The following is a 21613-nucleotide window of genomic DNA, read 5'->3' as shown; positions in this document are numbered from 1 at the left end:
CATTGCTTGATATCGAGAACTTGCGTAGCGTATCGGTGGGTGAATTATATTCTAGCCCTGTCGTCGTTATCGCTGTTGGAGGTGGGTAGATAAATGTACGTGCGTGGGTTAGGTAGANACGGGGGAGCTTGTACGCTCTCTTCCTGTGTAGAAATCCTAAGACTATTTGTATTTACATTACCCCTGAGAAAAACATGGAGCGGGGTAAATAATGTGATAAGTAGCCTAATCCATGGTGGTGAGGAAACTCTCTTGTGTAGCATTTCTTTCCCCTGAAAACGAGATATACACATACACATACACAAGGGACGCGGATATCCCCACTTTCCTTTTCCCAGCGTCCAAGTACAAATCCACCACCACTCCCTTCCCCCCCCCCTACACCACCCCCATCGCCGCCTTAATCCTACTCCTCAAATCCCTCCACTCCCTCGCATCCATCCGCCTCTTCCCCCCTTTCCCCTCCCTCTTCCGCGGCACCTTCACAACCCTCTCCACATACTCGCAACCACGTCGAAACCGAAACCTCTTCACAATCTCGATTTCGTCTGTATACTGCAAGCCAGGATTGAATCTGAGCAAGTGATCCGCGACGCTGCGCGCGTAGAGCAGGGAGTCCGCGAGGTGGTTGCCATGCAGGATGTGGCATGTCGGCGGCTCGACGTGCGTATTGTTATTGTTGTCATCATGGAGGTACGTCGTCAAGATAGTTTTCGTCGCCGTCCCCGTTTCCAACGCAGCGCGCGTATCGCGCTGTCTGCCCATACTCCCAATCATGAAGGTGCGATCGTCAAACGACAGTCCAAACGTGTTATTGCTAAACACGTAATCGGGCGAGACTTCGAAGTGTACCTGGCGGCACACAAGCGGCAGGTTGAGCGCGAGTAGCTGTGTGATGGGCTGCGGGTCCCAGTACGACTGGTGGTTGGGGGCCCGGCCAACCCATTTGTGCGGGTGGAGAATGCTGGTTTCGTTGTTGAGATAGATTTCGTGGCCTGTAAGTGATAATTCGTAAATCCGGTTTCGAAGTTCCCCTGGGAGACGCAGGAAATACGATTCGCGCTGGTTCCACTGTGTGATGGCTTCGCGGCTCTCGGCTGTATTACCTGCATTTTTCCGCTGTGCTCTCGCTGGCTTTTTACTACATTTGTGTCTGTGTTGTTTGGACACGCGGGCTGTTGGGCTGCGGCCACTTGACTGCGGTGGTCGTGCTGTTTTGCGGTGCCTCTTCTTCTTCTTTTCTCGCTGTCGAAAGAATGAATTTGGAATATTGCGAGTAGGGAGGTGTGTATGGAGAGCTTTGCTTGACTTACTTCTTGTGTGTTGTTGCTGTTGTTGGGTTCTGGGGATGAAGGCCGCTTTCGCTTGTTGCTGGATACCATCTTTTTTTTTCTGTTCCAGAATACAAAATGTCGAGTGAGATCACCGTGAGTCGTAGTACTTTACTCAAGCTGCAGCAGAGCTACTCGATATACAATGCCCCATGGATTTTGCCGAGGTACCCAAAGCCACTCAGTGTGTCTTTGATCACGGTGCTCAGGACGAAGGCGAATCACAGCCACAGCTCCTTTTTTGTTTCCCTTCGGTACGCCCATGTACTGGAATCAGGTAATCAGCCAGAATGACTCACAAACGCGAGGATTTCGGTTGAGAACTATGAACTCGTAGGGTCCTCCCAAGATGCAGCAGCGGGATCCAATCGTCTTGTCCGGGTACGTACTTGGCGGCCCATGTGATGAAGCAACGTCAAGAAAGATTCAAGTCAGATTCTAAAGCTGTAATCTTCACAAAGATACGAGTAGTAGTAATAAATTATGAATATCACGTGGGAATTAGTTGTTGTTACGTACTGGCGACAGCTGTTTGTTCTCGTGTATACTAAGCCCGATGCAGTCACGTGCACACTACTACACCCCATCCTGAGTTGCTCTCTAAACTGAGAATATTGTCGTAATCTAAACAATACAAAACCAACCGATATATCGTAATCAATCATTATAGTCTCGATAGCTTCGTATGAATCCAATGATGCTTGGTAAAAAGCCAAGAAATCCTCATGTCATCATTACCAATGCTTGTTCCACAGACATGGTCAATTAGTCAATTAGTTTGATGAGTGATTTCGACGTGCTATCGCAGCGGCTTTCACAACGCAGAGGACAGGTCAACCAGTCAATGAATTGAGGTGCAATTCTTTCTAATTCATGTGCGGTAGTCTCGCTGTATATGTACAAGTCTATAATCTCATCCAGTGAATGAGCAGAGGGTATTTTTATATGCACCTTTCTTTGACAAAGACGCCATTGGGATTCGTAGCTATGGACCACAAAGGAGGGAGTGGGGCATTGTTTGGTCGAGACCCATTCTAATCCCTCTTTGGTGCGTCCACAGGCTTCTCGGCCTTGCCAGTAGGCTCATCCATCTTCCTTGCACGGTCGTCCTGTTCGGCTCGCTCAGCACTGCCATCCGAAGTGCCGACGGTGCTAGCCTCGGCTTCGCTCGCCTCAACAGCCTTGGCCTCCTTTGCCTCTTGTGCCTCTCTGGCAGGCTTCTCGGCCTCGTCAATGTTCTCGTGGTCATTTGGGGAGGCAGTGGCCTTGTTCTCAACAGTCTCGGTCTGTTCGTTCTCCTCGTTGATGAGTTCTTGCTGCTCCTTGAGGACTTCGAGACGCTGCTTGTTGGTGGCGGCGCCTTCAGCACTGCTGACCTCAAGATCCATTTCGTGGTACAGCTCCTCGGGAATACTGGACAAGACAGCTTCCAAGGCATCAATCTGAGACGTCATTTCCGACTCCTTGCCCTGGGCGTATACAAAAGCATTGGAGAGAACCAAGAGCGTAGAAGGAACGCCGTGCTTGAGACGGAGGTCAAGCCAGCTCGTCAAGTCATCCCGTAACCGGCCGGGTGAAACGCCATATGTTCGGATGCCGCGGCTTGCACAGGCAGTCTGGAGCTCAGGGACGGAAAGCGAGTCGACGCCCTCGTAGGCAATGGCCCGGTCGTCACGCTTGATCTGGCGCATGCGCACTCTGATCTGGTAGCGCAAGAAGTTGTCGGTACCAAACGAGGTAATGTTCATGTAGCGGCAGATGGACACGAGTTGCGGGCGGGACAGGTTGTCGAGGGTCAAGTCATCCTTGAAGATCTTGCAGACCTTGATGATCTCCTCTGGTGTAGGCTTCTCGCCCGTCGTGCGCACCTTGCGGAAGAACTCACTGAACTCGGCTGTCTGGGCATTCTCGGGCGAGACGGGCAGCCCGGTTTCCTTGAGTGTCTGGCGCAGGAAGTCGCTAACGTCCTTGCGGGTCGCGCGCAGTGTCTGGGCCTTTGTGTCCTTGGCCTTCTGGCCCTCGTATGTGCTGGGAAGCATGTTGGGGAACAGCTTGAGCGCTACGGGAAGAAGCAATTCGGCAAACGGCACGATGACGAAAGGCAGGAAGGGAACCAGGCGCGCGAGGTCCTGGACTGTGCGTTGCAGCTGTCTCGGGTTAGTGCTAGGCATTGGGATTGGGGGTGCAAAAGGGAACACACCTGCCGGCGCTCTCGTCGCGTGAGCTCGTAGCCAGCGGCCATCTTCAAGGCGAGCTTGGAGCTGATCTTGATCTCGAAGCCAAGCAGCTTGGTTCCGTCCCAGTAGTGCACCAGCTCCTTCTTGACCTTTTGCCAGACGGTCAGCTTCTTCTTCTCCTCGTCTCTCTTGGAGATGATCCTCTTCTCCTCCTTGGTCTCGGCTGCTGCCTTGTCTGCCGCCAGCTCACGGACGGTTTGCACGTCCTGGGCTTGTGTCTTGGGGTGCGCGGTGGGGCCCGACTTGGGGATAATGGTGTCCTTTTCGAGCTGCGGCTTTGCTTGTTGCGGGGCCTTGTCCTGGTCGTGGCGGGAGAGTGGCTGGCTTGCTTTTTTAGGATCGAAGCCAGGGGGCGGGTAGTTCTGTGCAGCGTTGGATGACGTCGACTCGGTCTGGAGGGCGCGGAGGGGAATCAGAATGCGGATTGCAGGCGAGCTCCTCAGCATGGGGCGATGGGAGCGAGTGGTGGTCCTGATGCCCGCCCTGAAGACGGCGGGCGCTGCACGGGAGGCGGCTCTGCTGGCGTACATTGCGCCAGCGGGGGGAGCGAAAAAAGGAAGAGAGCGACTCGGATATGGTACAGCGATTAAAAGTAGGCGTGGGCTGGAAGCAGCAAAGGAGGGCGGGAAGTGGAAAAGGAGATTGGGGGAGAAACGGGTGTGGAAGGGGGGAAGCAAGTAAGTAGGTGCGTGTGGACTGGACTGGACTGGACTGGATTATGCAGTTGAGAAAATGGGCCAGCGCTGACGTTGCGTATCGGACTTTAGGCGGCCTAGCACTAGTAGCTTCAGGGACCGCCGGGCGATCCAAAGCTTGGTCGCCACCAACGGCAGCGGCAGCGGCAGCGGCAGAAGCTGGACGCGACGGCGACGGCGACGGCGACTGGAGACAAAGGAACAAACCGGGTGCAGTTCACACGCACGAGCGGGCGGAGGGGGTGAAGATGGGCGGAGGCGGCCTGGACTGCCCGCTGTCATCCACCAGAACAGACACCCACGCCCACGCACAGCACACGCGACCGAGGCTTCGCCGCCTCCCCCAATGTCCGCAACATGGACGGCGTGGCTGGCCAAAAATGCCATTCAGCGCCCTGCCCTGCCGTCCCCTCTCCTCGACGCTTATTACCCGAAGGTCGCTGCTTTCCTGTTATGTAACTCCGCTGGCCTCGTCCTCGCCCATCTTTTTATTTTTCCTTTCCTTTCCCTTCCCTCCCCCCCTCGCCCAGACTCCGCTTCTCGCCCGACTTACCATGTATCTTTTTTAATCATTGCGAGTGCACCCCGCCGCCGCTGCGCCTCCCTCCTCGTGCCGACGACACCGGTCGGCGTAGACTGACGTGCCCTCTCTGCTCGGCCATTTCGTCTCCCTCTCCCACACACACATAGACATAGCATGATGCACGCACCGCGGCTAGCCAAGGCGGCCAGAATGATCCTGGTGGGCGCGCCGGGCGTGGGCAAGGGCACGCAGACGGAGCGCTTGATGGGCAAGTTCTCTGAACTGTCGGCAATCAGCTCGGGCGATTTGTTGAGGAAAAATGTGCGCGAGCGCACTCCGCTGGGTATGGCATGCCTTTGTTGCTGGCGGGCGGGCGCAGATGCTAATAGGCCGCAGGCATCAAGGCCGAAGCAACCATGAAATCCGGAAAGCTCGTGCCCGACACCATGATCTTGCGCCTCATTGTCAACGAGCTCACGACGCGGGGCTGGATACGCGACAACGCCCTGCGCCCGTATGCGCTCAACTTCAGCTCCATGGACATGGCCGAACACACGGTCGACTCGGTCATGATCCCCTCCGAGGTGCGCTCCCCGCGCTACACCTTCTCCAACCACCCCTCGGCCTCGTTTATCCTCGACGGCTTCCCGCGCACCTCTGTGCAGGCGATTCAACTCGACACCATTGTGCCCATCAACATGGTGGTGCACCTCGACACGCCCAGCGACATCATCATCAACCGCATCTGCAACCGCTGGGTGCACGAGCCGTCGGGGCGCGTCTACAACACGACGTTCAATGCGCCAAAGGTGCCGGGCAAGGACGATGTCACGGGGGAGCCGCTCACGCGCCGGGCAGACGACGACCCCGACGTGTGGAAAGCCCGCCTTCGGGCTTTCAAGGAGACCAGCGAGCCCCTCCTCGAGCACTACGACAAGCTCGGCGTGCTGTGGACGGTCAAGGGCAACAGCAGCGACGACATCTCCCCGCAGCTGTTTCGCGAGTTTGGCAAGCGCTTCGCCGCTGAGCTGTAGCGGCTTTGCGCACGCATGCTTTGGCCTTGGGTTATGAGTGTTTTGATTCTGCCGCGTACAGCACCATGTATGCCGCTGTACCATGTTTCTTGACGTCCGGGCCCGGCGTGGCCTGCTGAACGAAGCATGTATCTTTCCATGTATCCTGCCATGTATCCTGCCATGTAGACGGCAGATGGACGGGCGGGCTGGCGCGAGTCGCGCATTCCACATTCACTGTAGATATTCACCGACGTTATGTCGCAGGTAGCAGGGACCATTGACATTCGTACTCCAAACACTCTCACTGAGCCATGGCTATCCTGACTGCTGGAGCTGGCCTGCAGCGGCGCGCCGATGATGATGATGATGAGCCCATGGCCGAGGGGGACGACAGTGCGGGCGGACGCCTGGGCCACGCCCGCCGTCCCGCCTCTCCAACCGACGTCACCGACACACCCCCGAGCTCACCAGCACCAGAGCCAGAAGCACCCCAGGCCGCCAGCCCGCGCGCCCCCTTTGCCCCGTTGCCAGACGAGCCAGACTACGACCGCCTCAGCGACCTCGACGAGCTCAACCAAAGCTACCTGGTGTTCGCCCGCGACCCCCCGGCAGTACGCAGACGCGCAATGGCGGGCGACTTCAGCGAAGGGCGCCTAGAGACGTTCGTCGGCAGCCCACAGAAAGAGTTGGCAGGCACGCAAAACCAATACGTTTCGTATCTTGTAACCACAAAGGTCGGTAGCCCCGTCTGCAGCTGCAGCCTGCTCGTCTTCATGTTGCGCATCTCTGACACGTAGGACCCCGCCCGCAGTCAGACTTCCAGTCCTTCCAGAAGCCCGAATTCTCAGTCCGCCGCCGCTTCACCGACTTTGTCTTCCTCTGGAAACAGCTGTCCAAGGAGTATCCACAATGCGCCGTCCCGCCCCTACCCGACAAGCACAAGATGGAGTATGTGCGTGGAGACCGCTTCGGTCCGGATTTTACGCAGAGGCGAGCCCACTCACTGCACCGCTTCCTCAAGCGCATCGCCTTGCACCCGGTACTGCGGCGAGCGGCCCTGGTCATCAACTTCCTCGAGAGCCCGGATTGGAACCAGCACATGAAGGGCCGCTCGTCGAGAGCCGCTAGCAGCGCCGACCAAAGCTCGGGCGGCTTCGTGGATGCCATTGCAGACACGTTTGTCAACACCTTCACCAAGATCCACAAGCCAGACCAGCGCTTCATCGAAGTCAGCGAGCGGGCCAACAAGCTCAGCGAGGACCTGAACAATGTCGAAAAGGTCACGGTCAAGGTAGCCCGGCGGCAGGGCGACCTCGAGACGGACTATGCCGATCTGGCGACACAGTGTCAGAAGCTGACCACCATGGAGCCTGCTGTCGAAGGCAACCTGACGTCGTTTGCCGCGTCTGTTAATACTACGTCACAAGGCTTCAAGTCGATCCGCGACCACACAGACCAGAACTACCTGACGAGTCTGCGCGACATGGATGCGTACATTCAGGCCGTCAAGACGCTGCTCCGGACGCGGGAAGCGAAGCAGCTCGACTTTGAGCAGCTGAGCGAATACCTGGCCAAATCCGCCGCGGACCGTGACTCGCTCGCTAGTGCGACAGGGGCGGGCATGGGCGCATCTGGCTTCCTGCGATCCAAGGTCGAGGATTTCCGCGGCATCGACCACGACCAAGCACGCAGGCAGCGGGTTCGCAAGCTCGAGGTAGAGATTGAGCGCCTGACGGGCGAGGTGGAACTTTCCAAGAAGGCCAGCGAAGCATTCGACGAGCACACGGTCAAGGAGGTGGCCGACTTTGAGCGTATCAAGGCGATTGAGTTCAAGGACACGCTGGGCGATCTGGCCGACGCACATGTCGACTTTTTCCAGGGCACGATTGAAACATGGGAGAAGTTCTTGGAGGATATGCGGAAGGAGGAGGACCAAAGAAAGGCGGCGGCAGCGTCGTAGCATGACGATGGGCACGCCTCTGCTCGGGAGGCACTGCAGGCGGCACTGCAGGCGACACTGCAGGCGGCCCTTGTGCAGCATGGTGCGCCTAGTCCGCGTCATGGGATTGGGGGCTTGGGCATGAGCTTGGGCATGTGGTTTGGCTTGTGAGCGTCGGGCGGGTGAGGGGCATGTTCTGATGAGGCTTCATCCACGAGCCCTTGGTCAGAATCACCCATTGTTGATGTAATGATATCACCACTATTATTTGCAGATCAGTCATTCATGGAAACCACTTTGGCGTGGCATGCATTGCTATTACCCCGACATGGTGTGGTGTCTGTGTTGACAATGGTGCATGTGGGAAGGCGAGGCGCGACTTTGGTTCGCAAGCTGCTCTTTCCATAGTTGAGTTGTTGTTGTTGTTGCTCCGCACGCACGTTTAAGAGAGAGAGAACCCTCGTAGGGCGTGTTTGGTGCAAGATTCCAACGCCAGCTTCAGTCATCAAGAGAGGGTCAATTGGTATCATGGCGAACACGCCTGCAGAGATGGAGCCCGACAAGTCGACAAAGGAAGATGGGCACGCAGCCAGAGAGGATGAAGATGGGATGGCTCGCGCCATGACTCTGTTGCCAAGCATGGGCAGGTATGTTTGAGAGGAGAGGCAACACGCTCGACAACTAACCTTGAGAGCAGGAAAACGCGGGCGGGATCAGCAACGAAGCCGCCACCCAAGCCAGCCTCGTACAGACTCCCTGCCGAGCTTCGTGAGATGGTGTACGAAGCCGTCTTGACGGAGTCGGTTGTGGAAGTCGACCGCACTGGAAGAGATTTCGTCGAGAATGAAGAGTGGCGGGAATTCGCCAGGAACAAGCGCAACTGCAGGCTGGTGTTTGGGCGGCGCGAAGACCATGTCATGGCGGCCCTGGTCATGTACCGCGTGGCGGATCCCGCGATGCTGGGGCTGTGGCTGGCGCAACGGCCGCAGTTCAAGACAGTCGTCAGGAGGCTCGAGATTCACAGCAACCACCACTGGAACTGCGACCACGGGCGGTGCGGGTACAGCGGGGTGGCCAATTCAGTGTCGCGACACGCGCCGGCCTGGTTCCGGTGGCCGGACATGGCGCTGAAGGCGAGGCTCCCGCGGCTCCAGGAGGTGCGGCTCGAGGTGCGGTTCGAGATGGGCTACTTTGTGGGGTTGTGCACGCTCACGATTCAGCGCGTCGTGTGCGCCGAGACGCGGCGGGCGCTGGATGAGTGGGAGGAGGCTGTTGCGGCGTGGAACCCCGGGCTGCGGGTGGCGGCCCAATCGCTGGCGCTGCAACGGGCCGTTTCGAGGTTCCAATGACACGGCGGGGCGTGGGCACGGCGAGGGCGTGGGCATGTAGCGTATGAGGGGGCGGACAGGCGGCGGCGGCGGTGGTGGCAGAGGCAGAGGCGGTGGTGGGCAGCGCGGTCTGGATTGCGGGCGCAGACGCCAGCAGGCGGACCTTTCACGTGCAAAGGCGGGCGGCGCTAGGCAATGACGCAGACGGGCAATGGCAATGGCTCTTGCACTGGTGGCTCTCTCCCCTGGCGACGCCAATGCCAATGCCAATGCCAATGCCAATGCCAGCGGCCAGCGACCAGCGACCAGCGGCCAGCGACCGTCTACCGAGCCGGCGCACCCGTCCCACTCCCTTTGCCAGTTTGACCGCCGCCGCCGTGCCAAAACCGCCCACCCATCCCACACCGAGACAGGCGGCGCCTGCACCTGCACTGCACACTCCCGCCCCAGTGCATGGTTCTTTTGCTTGTCGAGTATTCTATAAATTAATTCCCGCCCCGCTATCCTCATGTCGCTGCCTCATCCCGTCACCACGCCCAACACCATGCCGCCGAGCAAAGGTACGCGCCCTATTTTAGCCACCGCCCAAGCCTGCATGCTAACCGCGCCGCCGTCGCGCAGAGACTGCCAGGCATGAGTGTGTCTCCGAGGACGCCCTGCAGCACCTCAGGACCTACAAGTATTCCAGCGTCGACAAGTCCTTCGTCTCGCGCTACATCCTGAAGCATTACGTACGCGCGCGCCGCCGCCCCCTCCCCCCCCAAACACTCCACCGCCTTCTAACGCTTCTTCTCTGTGCCCCAGTGGAACGCCTTTGTCGAGCTGCTGCCGCTCTGGCTCGCGCCCAACCTCGTCACCCTACTGGGCTTCTGCTTCATCCTGGGAAATGTCGCGCTGCTCGAGGTCTACATCCCGGATCTGGTCGGCCCGGCTCCGTCATGGGTCTATTACAGCTTTGCTTTTGGCATGTGGATGTAAGAGCTTGGAGCCCACGGCGCCAAAAGCAATGCGCTGACAAGCCGCAGGTACTCGACCATGGACAATGTCGACGGCAAGCAGGCGCGTCGCACCGGCACGTCGAGCCCGCTAGGAGAGCTTTTCGAGTACGTGACTACAGCCCAACGCGCCATCCCACATGTCTGACTGTGACGTAGCCATGGAATCGACTCTTTAAACTGCACGCTGGCCAGTCTGCTGGAGACGGCTGCCGTGGGATACGGGTCCACCAAGATTGGCGCCTTTACTGCCCTGATCCCCGTCCTGCCCATGTTCTTCTCGACATGGGAGACGTACCACACGCACACGCTATATCTAGGATACTTCAACGGCCCTACCGAGGGTCTGATTCTTGCATGCACCTTTATCTGCATGTCCGGCTACTTTGGCCCGGAGATCTGGTCCACGCCGCTCGCAAACTACTTTCCATCCTACAAGGCCGAGATTGGCGACATTACCCTCAAGGAGCTCTGGGTCCCCATCATTCTCTTTACCTTCTTTGTCGCGCACCTCCCGGAATGCATCATTAATGTTGCGCGCGCCCGCCGAGCCCGGAACCAGCCTTTTCTCCCCCTGCTCAAGGAATGGACGCCCCTGGTCATCTTCGTTGTATGCACCATGGCCTGGCTGGGATCGCCCTACTCGAAGCTGCTCGAGAACAACCACCTTGTCCTTTACTGCCTCACCATGTCGCTCGTTTTTGGACGCATGACAACCAAGATCATCCTGGCCCATCTTACCCACCAGCCCTTCCCCTACTGGACCATTATGCTCGCGCCCATGATTGGCGGCGCCCTGATTGTCAACCACCCCTACTTCACCATTCCCGGCACCACATTTGGCCCCGTCTCGGCTACCTTTGAGCTCTGGTACCTCCGCGCCTACTTTGTCTTTGCCGCCATTGTCTACGGCAAATGGGCCCACCTCGTCATCACCAGCATCTGCAACTACCTTGGCATCAACTGCTTCACCATTCCCAACAAGCCCATTGAAAAGAACGGTCGCCCTAATGGTGTTGTAGACGGCAAGGGCCGTACTGACTAGTCAGCTGATGCTGAAGTTGCTGCAACAATCGGGCCTTTTTTCTTCTTCTTCTTCTTCTTCTTCTTCTTCTTCTTCTTCTTCTTGTTTTGTTTTTGGTTTTGTTTTTGGCCACGAAACGAATCACTACGAATGGACCGACGACGACCCATTATCCATACTTTTTTTTTAACTCGTACGAGTATGAGTACTCATATACGCCTAATTGTTTATTGCCACGGCCACTACACACACACACACACACACACACACAACCTTTTGCGTCTTGCGACTACTACTAGTACATATGCCATTTTTCAGCATCACCACCACCACCATGATATGGAAAGGGTCTGTGTACCCTGGTCTTCTTCTTCTTCTTCTTTTAGCTCTTCGTAATCCAACACAACACATGCTGTCGTGGCAAATGGATTTCCAACTCTCTCGGCTAGATTCGACTCACTCACTCACCCACTTACGATATCTATCCATGTCCTTTTTTGGATAGTCACGTTGTTTGCTTTTGGCTGGGGGGGGGGGTTTTTTTGCTTTTCGCAAAGCGTAGACCGTTGTAATCATCATACTCATCATTACCACCACCATTGTCACCAGACCTATCATCAGAACTATTATCATCAGAACCATCATCAGGAAGAAAGAAAAAAAAGAGCAGAGAACCGAGATGGAGAGAAGAAGAAAAAAAAAGGGGGGGGGAGTACAGAGTAGGACTTGTTCCTTTTTTCTACTTCCTCCTTCCTTTTTCTTTTTCCTCCTTTTCTGCATTCCTTTTCTTTTTTTTCTCTTTTCTTTCTCACACCTACTCGATTAACTCGATTAACTCGACTCACAGTCGCGGTTGGTGCCAGCTTCGTAGTTTCACAACCATATCTTTTATAATTAGAAGGGAAATTAATTTTGGTCTAATCTTTTACATTTATTTTTTAAGTTTTTCTAGCTCAAGTCTTGAAAGTATATAAGAGGTGCCTTGATTTGCTCTTGTTTGTTAATTGTTAATTGTTCTTTGTGATTGGTAGGTAGGTTGCTTGCTTGCTTGGTTTTTGCCGTGTTGCGAGTGCCATGCAGTGCCATGCTGTGTGTATCCAAACTATGTACTAACTAACTGACTGACTGACTAAAACTAAAACTAAAACTAAACTGCCCTTGTGTGTCTTCTTGACATGATAAACTAACTAACTCACTTTGTACATGCATACATGGAGAAATCTGCCCGCGTGTTGGGAGTGGAAGCATGTAGCATGTAGCATGTAGCATGTAGCATAGCATAGAACAAAAAAGAAAAGAAAGATGCATATTCCATGTCTGTTGCTTGAAAACAAGAAAAAAAATGATTGAAACTTGAGTCAGTAAGTAAGTAAGTAAGTAAGTAAGTAGGTAAGTAAGTAAGTAAGTAACTATATGCGTTTATCATGTCTACTTTCACGTCGCAGATTAGCACGCAAGAAACTTGTTTCAAGTAAGCAACGCGAAAAAAATCAAAATCAAAATCAAAGTAAAAATAACAATAAAAGGATAGCAGGATGAGAAAGAGAGATGGTGAGATTGCTGCTGCTGCTGCTGTGGTGGTGGTGGTGCAGGAAGATACGTGCGAGATATGTATGTAGAGTAGGATTTAGATTCAGTCTTGTCTCGTCTTGTCATGTTTTTCCGAGGAGGAGGAGGAGGAGGAGGAGGAGGAGGATAAAGAGGGCGGTGTTTGAGGACTATAGGTATCAGGTTGGGCAGAAGAGTATGTATGTGGAGATGTAACCAGCGTGGATGGTCTAGATGAATGTACATACGTACGTACGTATGTATGGATGTAGAAGGAGACGAGAATGTATAAAACGGAGAGAGATATGCAGGATATATATATATACGAAGGACCCCTCACCCCTACCCCCATTGCTTACATCCACTCACGCCCCGTGTCCAAAGGGTCATGTATCCGGTATTTCCAGCCTGCCGATCCATCGGTGGTACCGTGGACGTCGTGGAGCAGAATACGCCGGGCAATAATTGATATGTGCGGAGAACCTGGTCTCGTGGCAGTGCCAGGAACGGCATGGAGAAGGCGAGTCAAATTCCCATGGTCATATCCAGCATTGCATAGTTATAGCCGAAACACTGAGCAGCCGTGAAGACTGCTAGGCGGAAATACTTTCCACGGCTACTTTCCAGTCGCGGTATGCAGTGTAGAGCAAGACGACAAAGGCTTGGGCTTCGGGGTTGATGCCGTGCAAAGGCGTGGGCTGGCGCTCTTTCAGAGAATTCACTACCGGGGCGGCAATGCCTGTTTCCGGATCGACATGGCGTGCAACGGTGTGCATCTTTGCAGTCGCCCAGGCAGTGTGTTTTTCGCCAAAGATATTTGCGTTCAGAACAGCCATTCGAAAGGCCGCCGAGGCCATCAGTGCGGTACCAGCTACGTCTCCAAACCACGAGTCATCGTCGAGGTAGTTGCGCAAGAGACCCGAGGAATGACTGTCTGCCTGGATTGCTGCATCTAGGATGGCTTTTGTCATGTCGAGCAAAGAACCCTGCTCAGTCGCTGTCTCGGCAGCGAATTGGCTGCTTCGAAGTGTAGCAAGCACACGCGCCATTCCCGCCGCTGCCCACGCATTGCTGGTGCACCATGCACCATCGTCAGTCTTGGCATCAAAATGCTTTGCTGACGTCTCTTCATTGGCAATGTGTCGCCATAGACCGCTTGGCATAACTAGCACCTCGCAGTACAATTGGCATTGGCGGACGCTCTCCTTGGCCATGCCGATGTCACATGTGCTCACGCCATGATAGGCAAGTATGGGCGGAACCATGTATATGGAATCGGCCCATAGCGAGGGGTACGCGTCGCGATGAGATATGGCGCCATTGGGGAAACGCGGGGAGCGGGTGAGTAGAGAAAGAAGCTGCTGGGATAGAGCTCTGTGGTATGCAGCGCGGGCTTGCTCTGGCAGCGAAGGGCTGCGGGAGAAGAGGTGTGCGGCAACACAGAGAGATGTGGGGTCGGCCGAAGACCCTATATTTCTGTTGTTAATACTCTTACCTGGCTTGAGTGCGTGCATGCAAGCGAACGATATGTGGTGGTGGGATACTGGTATGGGTCCAACGCACCATTGCCATCACTCAGCCCTGCAGTATCGGTCCGGATGTGCAGTCTTACATATCGCAATGCTTCCACTTCTTCGATCGACACTCGCGGCACTTGACCATGCGGAAACGGGTCGTGATGGAAGACGCTGAGCTGTGGGTTGTGATATTCAAGTAGAGCCTCAAACACTGTGCTGTATTCCCAGCTGTGCGATGCACTTTGTTGGGCTTTGATCAGGGCTCTTTCAACGACGTCTTGCGATAGCATATCGAACTGCTGGTGATGCACATCTAGATGGCACTCTTCACTTGAAAAAAACCATTGGAGTATCGAGATTCCAGTGTATGACGTCCTGCTGGCGTATCAGCTTTCGCTTGCTGCCTCGGCGGGCGGCTGAGTGAGGGGTCAGACGGGCGGCGCTTCTTTTAAGCACTTTGGCCGAGGCTTTACCTGATGTATTGTAGCCCGAGCCCGGGGGGTTTGTGCTTGGGTAACTAGTAGATTTGCGAGTTGGCTGCCCCTTTTGTTTGCCTCCGAAGAGCGAGCGTAGGTGTGGATATGAATAATGCGACTGGATGAATGGACGTCGCAAGTCTTGCGCCAAGGTAGCCAGTGTTCCCATTGCTGTCGACAAGACGCAAGGAGACTGCACACGATTGCTCAGCGGAATGATATGTAATACACAGCCGCACTAGAAAGTCACTAGAATGCCGGATGGAAGAAGGCGGCTCGGGAAAGGATGTTGCGCGGAAAGGCTAGCCCAAGGCGACTGGCATGCAGACGACATGCCGTGAAGCAGTTTTCCTTTATCGCACCTGCAAATGGAACTGTGCGGAAGCTCGTATGGCTCCAAGCATTTATTTGTAGGAGTTTGTAGGGTCACGCATCTTTCCTGGTATAGTCGCCACGGTGTAGATCTGACAATCAACAGGCATCCCATCCCGGCCCTGGGACTGCTGACGACTTTGCAGTGTCAGGGTGACGTTGACCAAGCGACGTGTGAATTTGATTGCTTGCTTCCAGGTACTATGCAGGCTTCCATGTGTCCTTCTCCACCAAGGCGATCAGGTGGCATGCTGATCGTCAGATTACGGCTGTAGCGGGGTCTTGGATACGCCCCTGCTTCTGTGCGAGTTGAGGAACACGGTGCAATATTCAGTTGAAAGTCGCAGGATATCGTGTTGAACAGTGGGGGCAGGCTTGCCTGGGAGCTAGGGCGTAGGGGATGGTGTTAGTACTGTATGTGTACTAGATTCAAGACGGGCCATGAGGCTAGGATAGGGTAGCAGTAGTGTCGACGGGGGTGTTGGCGTCCCCACCAAGACGCGCAACGAACATGTTCCAAGCTGGGCCCAAGCGTTGGAGTAGCTTTGCGGGAGTATTTTTTACGTGTGCAGAACGCGGCGGTGTGAGGGCTGAAGATAACAGCACGTCTTGCTGTGGGATGAGCTGATTAGAAGGAAGGCCTAGTTGCAGTGTAAGCGAAGGAGAAGGAGAAAATTTTGCAAGCCGTCGTGGAGGCGCTATATGACGTGCAGTGTGCCTGATGTTGAAGGCGCCATGTTGGTGCTGCATATGCCGCCCTTGCAGTAGCAGTGCCAGTTGCGGACAGATGGGCGGCCCCGCGATCCCCAGACGAGGCCGAGACGGTTGATGCCCTCGACTCCAGAGTGAGAGTGAGAGTCCCGGTGTGGTGGTGTAGGAGTGCGAATGCGAGGGAGCGTGTGCAAACCACGGGCGGGCTAAGCCTTGTAGCGCGGCTTGGCGTGCCTTCTAGAAGGCTTGTCGCGGGCTCTGGGCATGGCCAAAGACTCCACCACGCACGGCTTTCTTCGGCTCAGAAAAGCCTACACCCTCGCCCACCACCATCTGCATAGTGTCACTGCCAGAGCCGAGAAAATGCGACGCGCGCGGCCTGGCGGCGCTCCCAGGCGAGTCGTGCACACCACGCCAATTCCCCCGCCTTTTCACCCGCGAGTTGGCCACGGCACACGCATCATTGGTTCCCCAGAGTTGCCCAACCATGGCCTAGCCAAGGGCCTGCGCCGCCTACGCTGCATGATCGTCCCAGACTACACACAGTACTGACCCTCCACCCGCCCCGGACCATTCACCATGTGTGAAATCTCTGCCTCCACGCCCGCTGCTGGTATATAACAGTCAGTCGTGTCCGCCTCGACGTTGCTCAAGCTTGGTTTCTCCAGAGACAGCACTCCACCATGCCCAACCACCACATGGCCGACGAGAAGCCTGCGGATGCCCCCTATGGCTACGAGGAGAACAACATCGGCTTCGAGGAGCCCTTTGTCCATGGCGCTGCCACTGTTGGCGGCGAGACGGGCCGTGGAGGCGACACCCACCGTGGACTGAAGAGTAGACACATCCAGTTTCTGTAAGTCTGCGTCGACTCGACACTCTGTGCGTGCTGACAGCCATGCAGTGCCCTTGGTGGTGCCATTGGTACTGGTCTCTTCATTGGTTCTGGATCCATCCTCGCCCTCGTGGGCCCAGCGCCGCTCTTCATGGCATACCTCAGCATGATGATCGTCGTGTACAATGTCATGAACAACCTGGCTGAAATCGTCACGTACCTACCCATGCGTGGCATCACCATCCCCTACTTTGTCAAGCGATTTGTAGACCCCAGCTTAGCCTTTGCCACCGGATGGAACTACTGGTATGCCTACGCCATCCTGGTTGCTGCCGAAGCCACGGCCGGAGCCATTCTCGTTGATTACTGGCATACTGGTGTCCACAATGCTGTCTGGATCACCATTTTCCTAGTCGTCGTTCTTTTCCTCAACATTGTCGCCGTCGAGCTATTTGGAGAAGCCGAGTTCTGGTTTGCTTCGATTAAGTTCATCACCATTATGGGCCTGATTATCCTAGGTTTTGTCATCATGCTCGGTGGCAGTCCAAATGACCAAGGCCGCCTTGGATTTAGGTACTGGAACAACCCTGGCGCCTTTAAACCATACATTGTAGATGGAGACGCCGGAAAATTCCTTGCCTACTGGACTGCCTTTGTCCGCGCTGGTTTCGCCTTCATCACTTCGCCCGAGCTGATTGCCCTTGCTGCTGGTGAGACTATTGCACCTCGCCGAAACATTCCCAAGGCTGCCGGCCGCTTTGTCTACCGTCTGGCCATCTTCTACGGTCTTGGGTCTTTCATCATTGGCGTCGTTGTCCCCTCTAATGACGACCGTCTCCTCAGTGGCAAATCCAATGCCTCCGCGTCTCCCTTTGTCATCGGTATTCAGAGGGCAGGAATCCAGGGATTGAACCACGTTGTCAATGCCGCCGTTTTGACCTCTGCTTGGTCCGCTGGAAACGCTTTCCTCTTCTCCGGTTCCCGTATCTTGTACGGCATGGCGCTTAACGGCGAGGCTCCCAAGATCTTTGGCAGGACTAGCAAGAAGGGTGTGCCGTACGTGGCTGTCCTCGCGACTTGGACCATTGGTCTCCTGGCCTACCTCAACGTTTCCAACACGGGTGCCCAAGTCTTCCTATGGTTCTCCAACATCTCCACCATCTCCGGTTTCATCGCCTGGATCGTCGTCATGATCACCTACCTCCGCTTCCGCAAAGCCATGATCTTCAACAACATCCTCGACACTCTTCCCTACCGCGCCCCCTTCCAGCCTTACCTCACCTACTTTATCCTCACCATCGTCACGCTTCTCACCCTCACAAACGGCTTTCAGGTCTTTGTCTCCAAGAACTGGAACGTCTCCGACTTTTTGGCCGCCTACATCACCATTCCCATCTTCCTCGTCCTCTACTTTGGCCACAAGATCGTCACAAGGACCGCCTTTGCTATCCCAGTTGGTAGCATCGACGTTACGACGGGTGTACGAGAGATGAACGAAATGTGCAAGGACGACTTTACCAATGCACCTGTGCCAAGGAACCTTTTACAGAGGGTTTGGTACTGGATTGCGTAGTTTGTAAATGAGAGTTTTAGTGTTTCGTCTAGCGTCTATGTTGTTATGATAACCATGTATATACGAGATAATGAAGGATTATGATATTTGTTTCACTTTCGCTGCGTAAATCACGTGATCCAGCACGATGCACAAAATGCAAGATTACATAAAATAGACTTGCTACCCTTTATTCAAATCTCCACATGCAGTCCCTTTTTTATCTATTGAAATCGATATCTCATATAATACAGCCCCGTCTGAATCAATTTGCCAAACACCCTCAGACACTGTGTACCATCAACAGTCCCGTATCCATATCCATCTTCCTTACCTACACCAAAGAGCACAGTGAGCATCATACCTACATCTGGAGTGTTTTTGATGGCTATGCCTATCAAGATGGAGCGGGGGACGACGGTTTGGGCGTTTTCCACTTTTTCAGAGAGCTTGATTTTGGGGGGTGAGGAGTTGGGTTTGGGTCGGTTTGGGGAGAGGGTTTTGCGCGTTGGGGATATATGTGGATGCGGTCATAGCCTCCGGTTTACTGTGTTAGTAAGGTATACTTTGTCTGCGCTTATTCAGGATGACGCGCCAGTTTTGAGGCACATAACTTGTGGGTTGGTAGAGCATAAGGAGTCCTTGAATGAGGCCGCCTGTACGAAAGGCGCTCAAGTCTAGAAAAGCATATAAGCCTAGGTTCAATACGCAAAATTTCTGGGCTAGGGTCTGCACAAGAATACTATAATTACTCACTAACATCTTATGAAGAATGTCTACTAACCAACCACTAGCCATTCAAGTTATGAAACATATTGTTATCGACCAGCGTCAGATTGGTACCTCAGTAAGCGTGAATAGCCATATTTTAGATCTTGTAGATATCCTTCTTCTCGTAGTGCAAACTCTAATCTCGCCCAATCGCTCTTCTCTAAGCTCTAAACCCTTCCTGCAAGGTCTTTGTACCTACTGTAGGCTTAGGTATAGCCTGAGACTTTTACACACAATATAGATCCAAATTTAGTTGTGCACATCTTTTCGGGTAACAATTAAGAATTTCAGTTCCATGATAGCCATCGCAAGCAAGCTGTATATAGGTAAGTATGAAGAAGTAGCAGAATTTGAGACGTTTCTGCATACTTGCTTGTATCCGTCACGACTACAGGTCTAAAAATATAGTGTATTAGTAAGGGTGATGATAGATACAAGGCTTAAAATTAGTAGTCACGTACTGGATATGCTACATCTCCTCCTTCGAGACACTGCCCGCTAACAGTCAATGCAGAAAGTGTAGTAACTAGAAGATAGGTAAGTAGGCAGTGCATGGTAGTTCTAATATAGTTATGCAAAGTAGTATGGATACAATAGACGCTCAAAATCCTAGGCGCGGGAAGTTTGGTATAAGAGGGGAGATGTCATCAGGCTTATAGCACCCTTAAATATCCATTCTGTAAGCTTATGTTATATGCAAGCGCAATGTAGCAGTAAAGCTTATATCGGTCTAGTTCACACAGGCTTTCTACATCCGTGCGATAGCAGCTTTGCCGAAACTTCACAACAGAGCTCGTATTTGGTGGGAAGTACGGAGGTGCCTTTCAAAAGTTCTGTCTGACGCTAATCTCAGCCCTTCAGCGCAATTCTTCTTAGCGCAACTCCTACCTTTAAGCTAAGCTATTAATTAGTTGTAGTTATCTATCTACTTAGTACTATAGCTTCTAATACTAATTCTTACACCAATGTCTTAATTATAACGTTAAAGTTACCTCTTATTAGCAAGTTAACGTTATAGATCTTAGAGCTAACTAGTGTTAATCCTTATATAGTTAATTATATCTATAGTAGAGCTATTACTGCTAGCTTTAAGCTAAACATTCTCCCTCTTAAGATCCTTTTACAGCACGTTTAAGATACCCCTCGCTCTAGCAGGCCTACTAAGTAGATAGAGGAGGTAAAGGAGCAGATATTTTAACAAGTACGACGCGATAGATATAGATAAGAGAAGAGCTGCGCTAAGCTTACTAGTGCGCTTAGTCTCTAAGGAGTCGAAATCTCTGCCTCTACTATCTAGAGGGTATTAAGAGAAGCAAGATACAAGAAGACTAAGCTAATAAGGAAGCTTAGGTTAACACAGGAGATAAGGAGTGCTCGTCTTAGATAGGTAATTAACTACAAGGACTAGACGTTAGAGGACTAGAAGAATGTCATCTAGATAGACAAGACGTCTGTAGTAATTAACCACTAACGTAGGGGCTATAGGATCTAGAGAAAAGCAGACAAGAGAGTAGTTAAGAGCTATATCCGTGAGAGGTGGAAGGGATACTCTAAGTTCATGTTCTAGGGCTGCTTTTTGTATAACAAGAAAGGTCTATGCTATATCTACTAGCTAGAGACAAAGGCAGAAAAAGAGGATGCTGCTTAGAAGATTAAGCAGCTAAACGCTAAGCTTGAACCTCTACAGAGAGAGGAGTGGGAGCTGTTAGAGTCTATGAGGAGGACAGGGCTGCGCAACAAGCCTAGCAGAAAACCTTAATAGAGATGGACAGAGAATACAGGCAAGCTAGTGCGTAAGCCTAGAGGTGGTATAGACTAGTGGAGATATTAGAACTATATTCTAATACTAACGTGGTTCACAAGTGAGTCGCTAACCCAAGCGAGTCGCTAACGCCCCACCACTACATCTACATCAACACGTTATCACAGTTTTTTATCACAGTCAATAAACTATTGCGATACATCAAATTAATTGTCAGAATCGCTACTATCACTTGCACTATCTATCTTAACTACGCAGGTACGAGCGTTGTGTCCAGTCTGCTTGCAACGCCCGCACCGCCGCTCTCCTCACACCCTCTTCGACGCACTCTCACCATCACCACGACTGCTACCCGCCTGTTCAGCTAATACTTCTTGTACTTCGCCTACAGTAAGAGTCTCTTCTGTCCGTACGTATCGCCGCTTGCGGCTTTTACGCTTATTTGACTCGTTAAGAGCCGCTCGAAGCGTACCCATTTCCTCCATCATAAGCGTCATTTTATGTGCTATTTGCTAGGCCCCCTTACTTAGCTACGCGATCTGCTTAGTGAGTGAATTGGCAGAAGACCCACGGCGTTTTCTCACGCTCTCTTGAATAAGACCAATTTAAGACTCAACTTCGCGCGCGTTGCGTGGTGTCTGCGCCTGCCAGGCGGCTACCTGTTGCGGTGATTGTACAGGTGTCTGCACCACCACATCAAGCTTAGATAGCACAGCCTGTGGGTCGTGTGGGACTAGACCAGCGCCTCTAAAGCCAGCTTGGATATTCTCCTTCGTGATAGACTGCTCAAAAGCAGTCTTAAAGGCTGGTAGGAAGGTCTCTTTGCTGATATAGTGGGTGCGGTTGCGTGCCAAGCCTGAAATAGCGTCGCCATACTTGCGCTTCAACGGCGAGAAGCAGGCGACGTCAAGGGGCTGCAACAGGTGAGACGAGTGCGCAGGCATGCAGAGAAGCACAATATTCTTCTCCTTGCAAAGATCT

The 21613-nt window shown here is 53.4% G+C and overlaps 8 protein-coding genes across 8 annotated transcripts; 5 read left to right on the top strand and 3 right to left on the bottom strand.

The window, feature by feature from the left end:
- Positions 1 to 378: 378 nt before the first annotated feature.
- Positions 379 to 1382, bottom strand: SETTUDRAFT_39581 (uncharacterized protein; the record flags this gene model as incomplete). The annotated part of the gene is made up of 2 exons (XM_008027724.1): positions 379 to 1245; positions 1314 to 1382. The coding sequence occupies 2 exons, from the start codon at positions 1380 to 1382 to the stop codon at positions 379 to 381; spliced, it is 936 nt and encodes a 311-aa protein (XP_008025915.1).
- Positions 1383 to 2187: 805 nt separating this feature from the next.
- Positions 2188 to 4182, bottom strand: SETTUDRAFT_169214 (uncharacterized protein). Its single transcript, XM_008027860.1, has 2 exons — positions 3532 to 4182; positions 2188 to 3478 (listed from the first exon to the last, which is right to left on the bottom strand). Exons 1-2 carry the CDS (start codon positions 4096 to 4098, stop codon positions 2366 to 2368), a joined length of 1680 nt encoding a protein of 559 aa, XP_008026051.1. The 5' UTR covers positions 4099 to 4182; the 3' UTR covers positions 2188 to 2365.
- Positions 4183 to 4791: 609 nt separating this feature from the next.
- On the top strand, positions 4792 to 6097 carry SETTUDRAFT_169213 (uncharacterized protein). The gene is made up of 2 exons (XM_008027859.1): positions 4792 to 5129; positions 5183 to 6097. Exons 1-2 carry the CDS (start codon positions 4961 to 4963, stop codon positions 5818 to 5820), a joined length of 807 nt encoding a protein of 268 aa, XP_008026050.1. The 5' UTR covers positions 4792 to 4960; the 3' UTR covers positions 5821 to 6097.
- A 331-nt stretch (positions 6098 to 6428) lies between these two features.
- On the top strand, positions 6429 to 7762 carry SETTUDRAFT_161322 (uncharacterized protein; the record flags this gene model as incomplete). Its single annotated transcript, XM_008027858.1, has 2 exons — positions 6429 to 6536; positions 6614 to 7762. 2 exons carry the CDS (start codon positions 6429 to 6431, stop codon positions 7760 to 7762), a joined length of 1257 nt encoding a protein of 418 aa, XP_008026049.1.
- Positions 7763 to 8269: 507 nt separating this feature from the next.
- On the top strand, positions 8270 to 9090 carry SETTUDRAFT_47472 (uncharacterized protein; the record flags this gene model as incomplete). Its single annotated transcript, XM_008027734.1, has 2 exons — positions 8270 to 8388; positions 8439 to 9090. 2 exons carry the CDS (start codon positions 8270 to 8272, stop codon positions 9088 to 9090), a joined length of 771 nt encoding a protein of 256 aa, XP_008025925.1.
- A 420-nt stretch (positions 9091 to 9510) lies between these two features.
- Positions 9511 to 11306, top strand: SETTUDRAFT_184641 (uncharacterized protein). The gene is made up of 5 exons (XM_008027857.1): positions 9511 to 9629; positions 9691 to 9800; positions 9874 to 10043; positions 10095 to 10172; positions 10224 to 11306. Exons 1-5 carry the CDS (start codon positions 9578 to 9580, stop codon positions 11107 to 11109), a joined length of 1296 nt encoding a protein of 431 aa, XP_008026048.1. The 5' UTR covers positions 9511 to 9577; the 3' UTR covers positions 11110 to 11306.
- A 1923-nt stretch (positions 11307 to 13229) lies between these two features.
- Positions 13230 to 14443, bottom strand: SETTUDRAFT_161320 (uncharacterized protein; the record flags this gene model as incomplete). The annotated part of the gene is made up of 2 exons (XM_008027856.1): positions 13230 to 14104; positions 14200 to 14443. 2 exons carry the CDS (start codon positions 14441 to 14443, stop codon positions 13230 to 13232), a joined length of 1119 nt encoding a protein of 372 aa, XP_008026047.1.
- A 1952-nt stretch (positions 14444 to 16395) lies between these two features.
- Positions 16396 to 18120, top strand: SETTUDRAFT_151027 (uncharacterized protein; the record flags this gene model as incomplete). The annotated part of the gene is made up of 2 exons (XM_008027855.1): positions 16396 to 16568; positions 16617 to 18120. The coding sequence occupies 2 exons, from the start codon at positions 16396 to 16398 to the stop codon at positions 18118 to 18120; spliced, it is 1677 nt and encodes a 558-aa protein (XP_008026046.1).
- Between the last annotated feature and the right edge of the window lie 3493 nt (positions 18121 to 21613).

Source organism: Exserohilum turcica (genome assembly GCF_000359705.1).
Source record: "Exserohilum turcica Et28A unplaced genomic scaffold SETTUscaffold_20, whole genome shotgun sequence".
Taxonomy (NCBI): Eukaryota; Fungi; Ascomycota; class Dothideomycetes; order Pleosporales; family Pleosporaceae; genus Exserohilum; species Exserohilum turcicum.
Note: the sequence above shows the minus strand (reverse complement) of the source record. Positions and strands in the feature narration are given on the sequence as shown.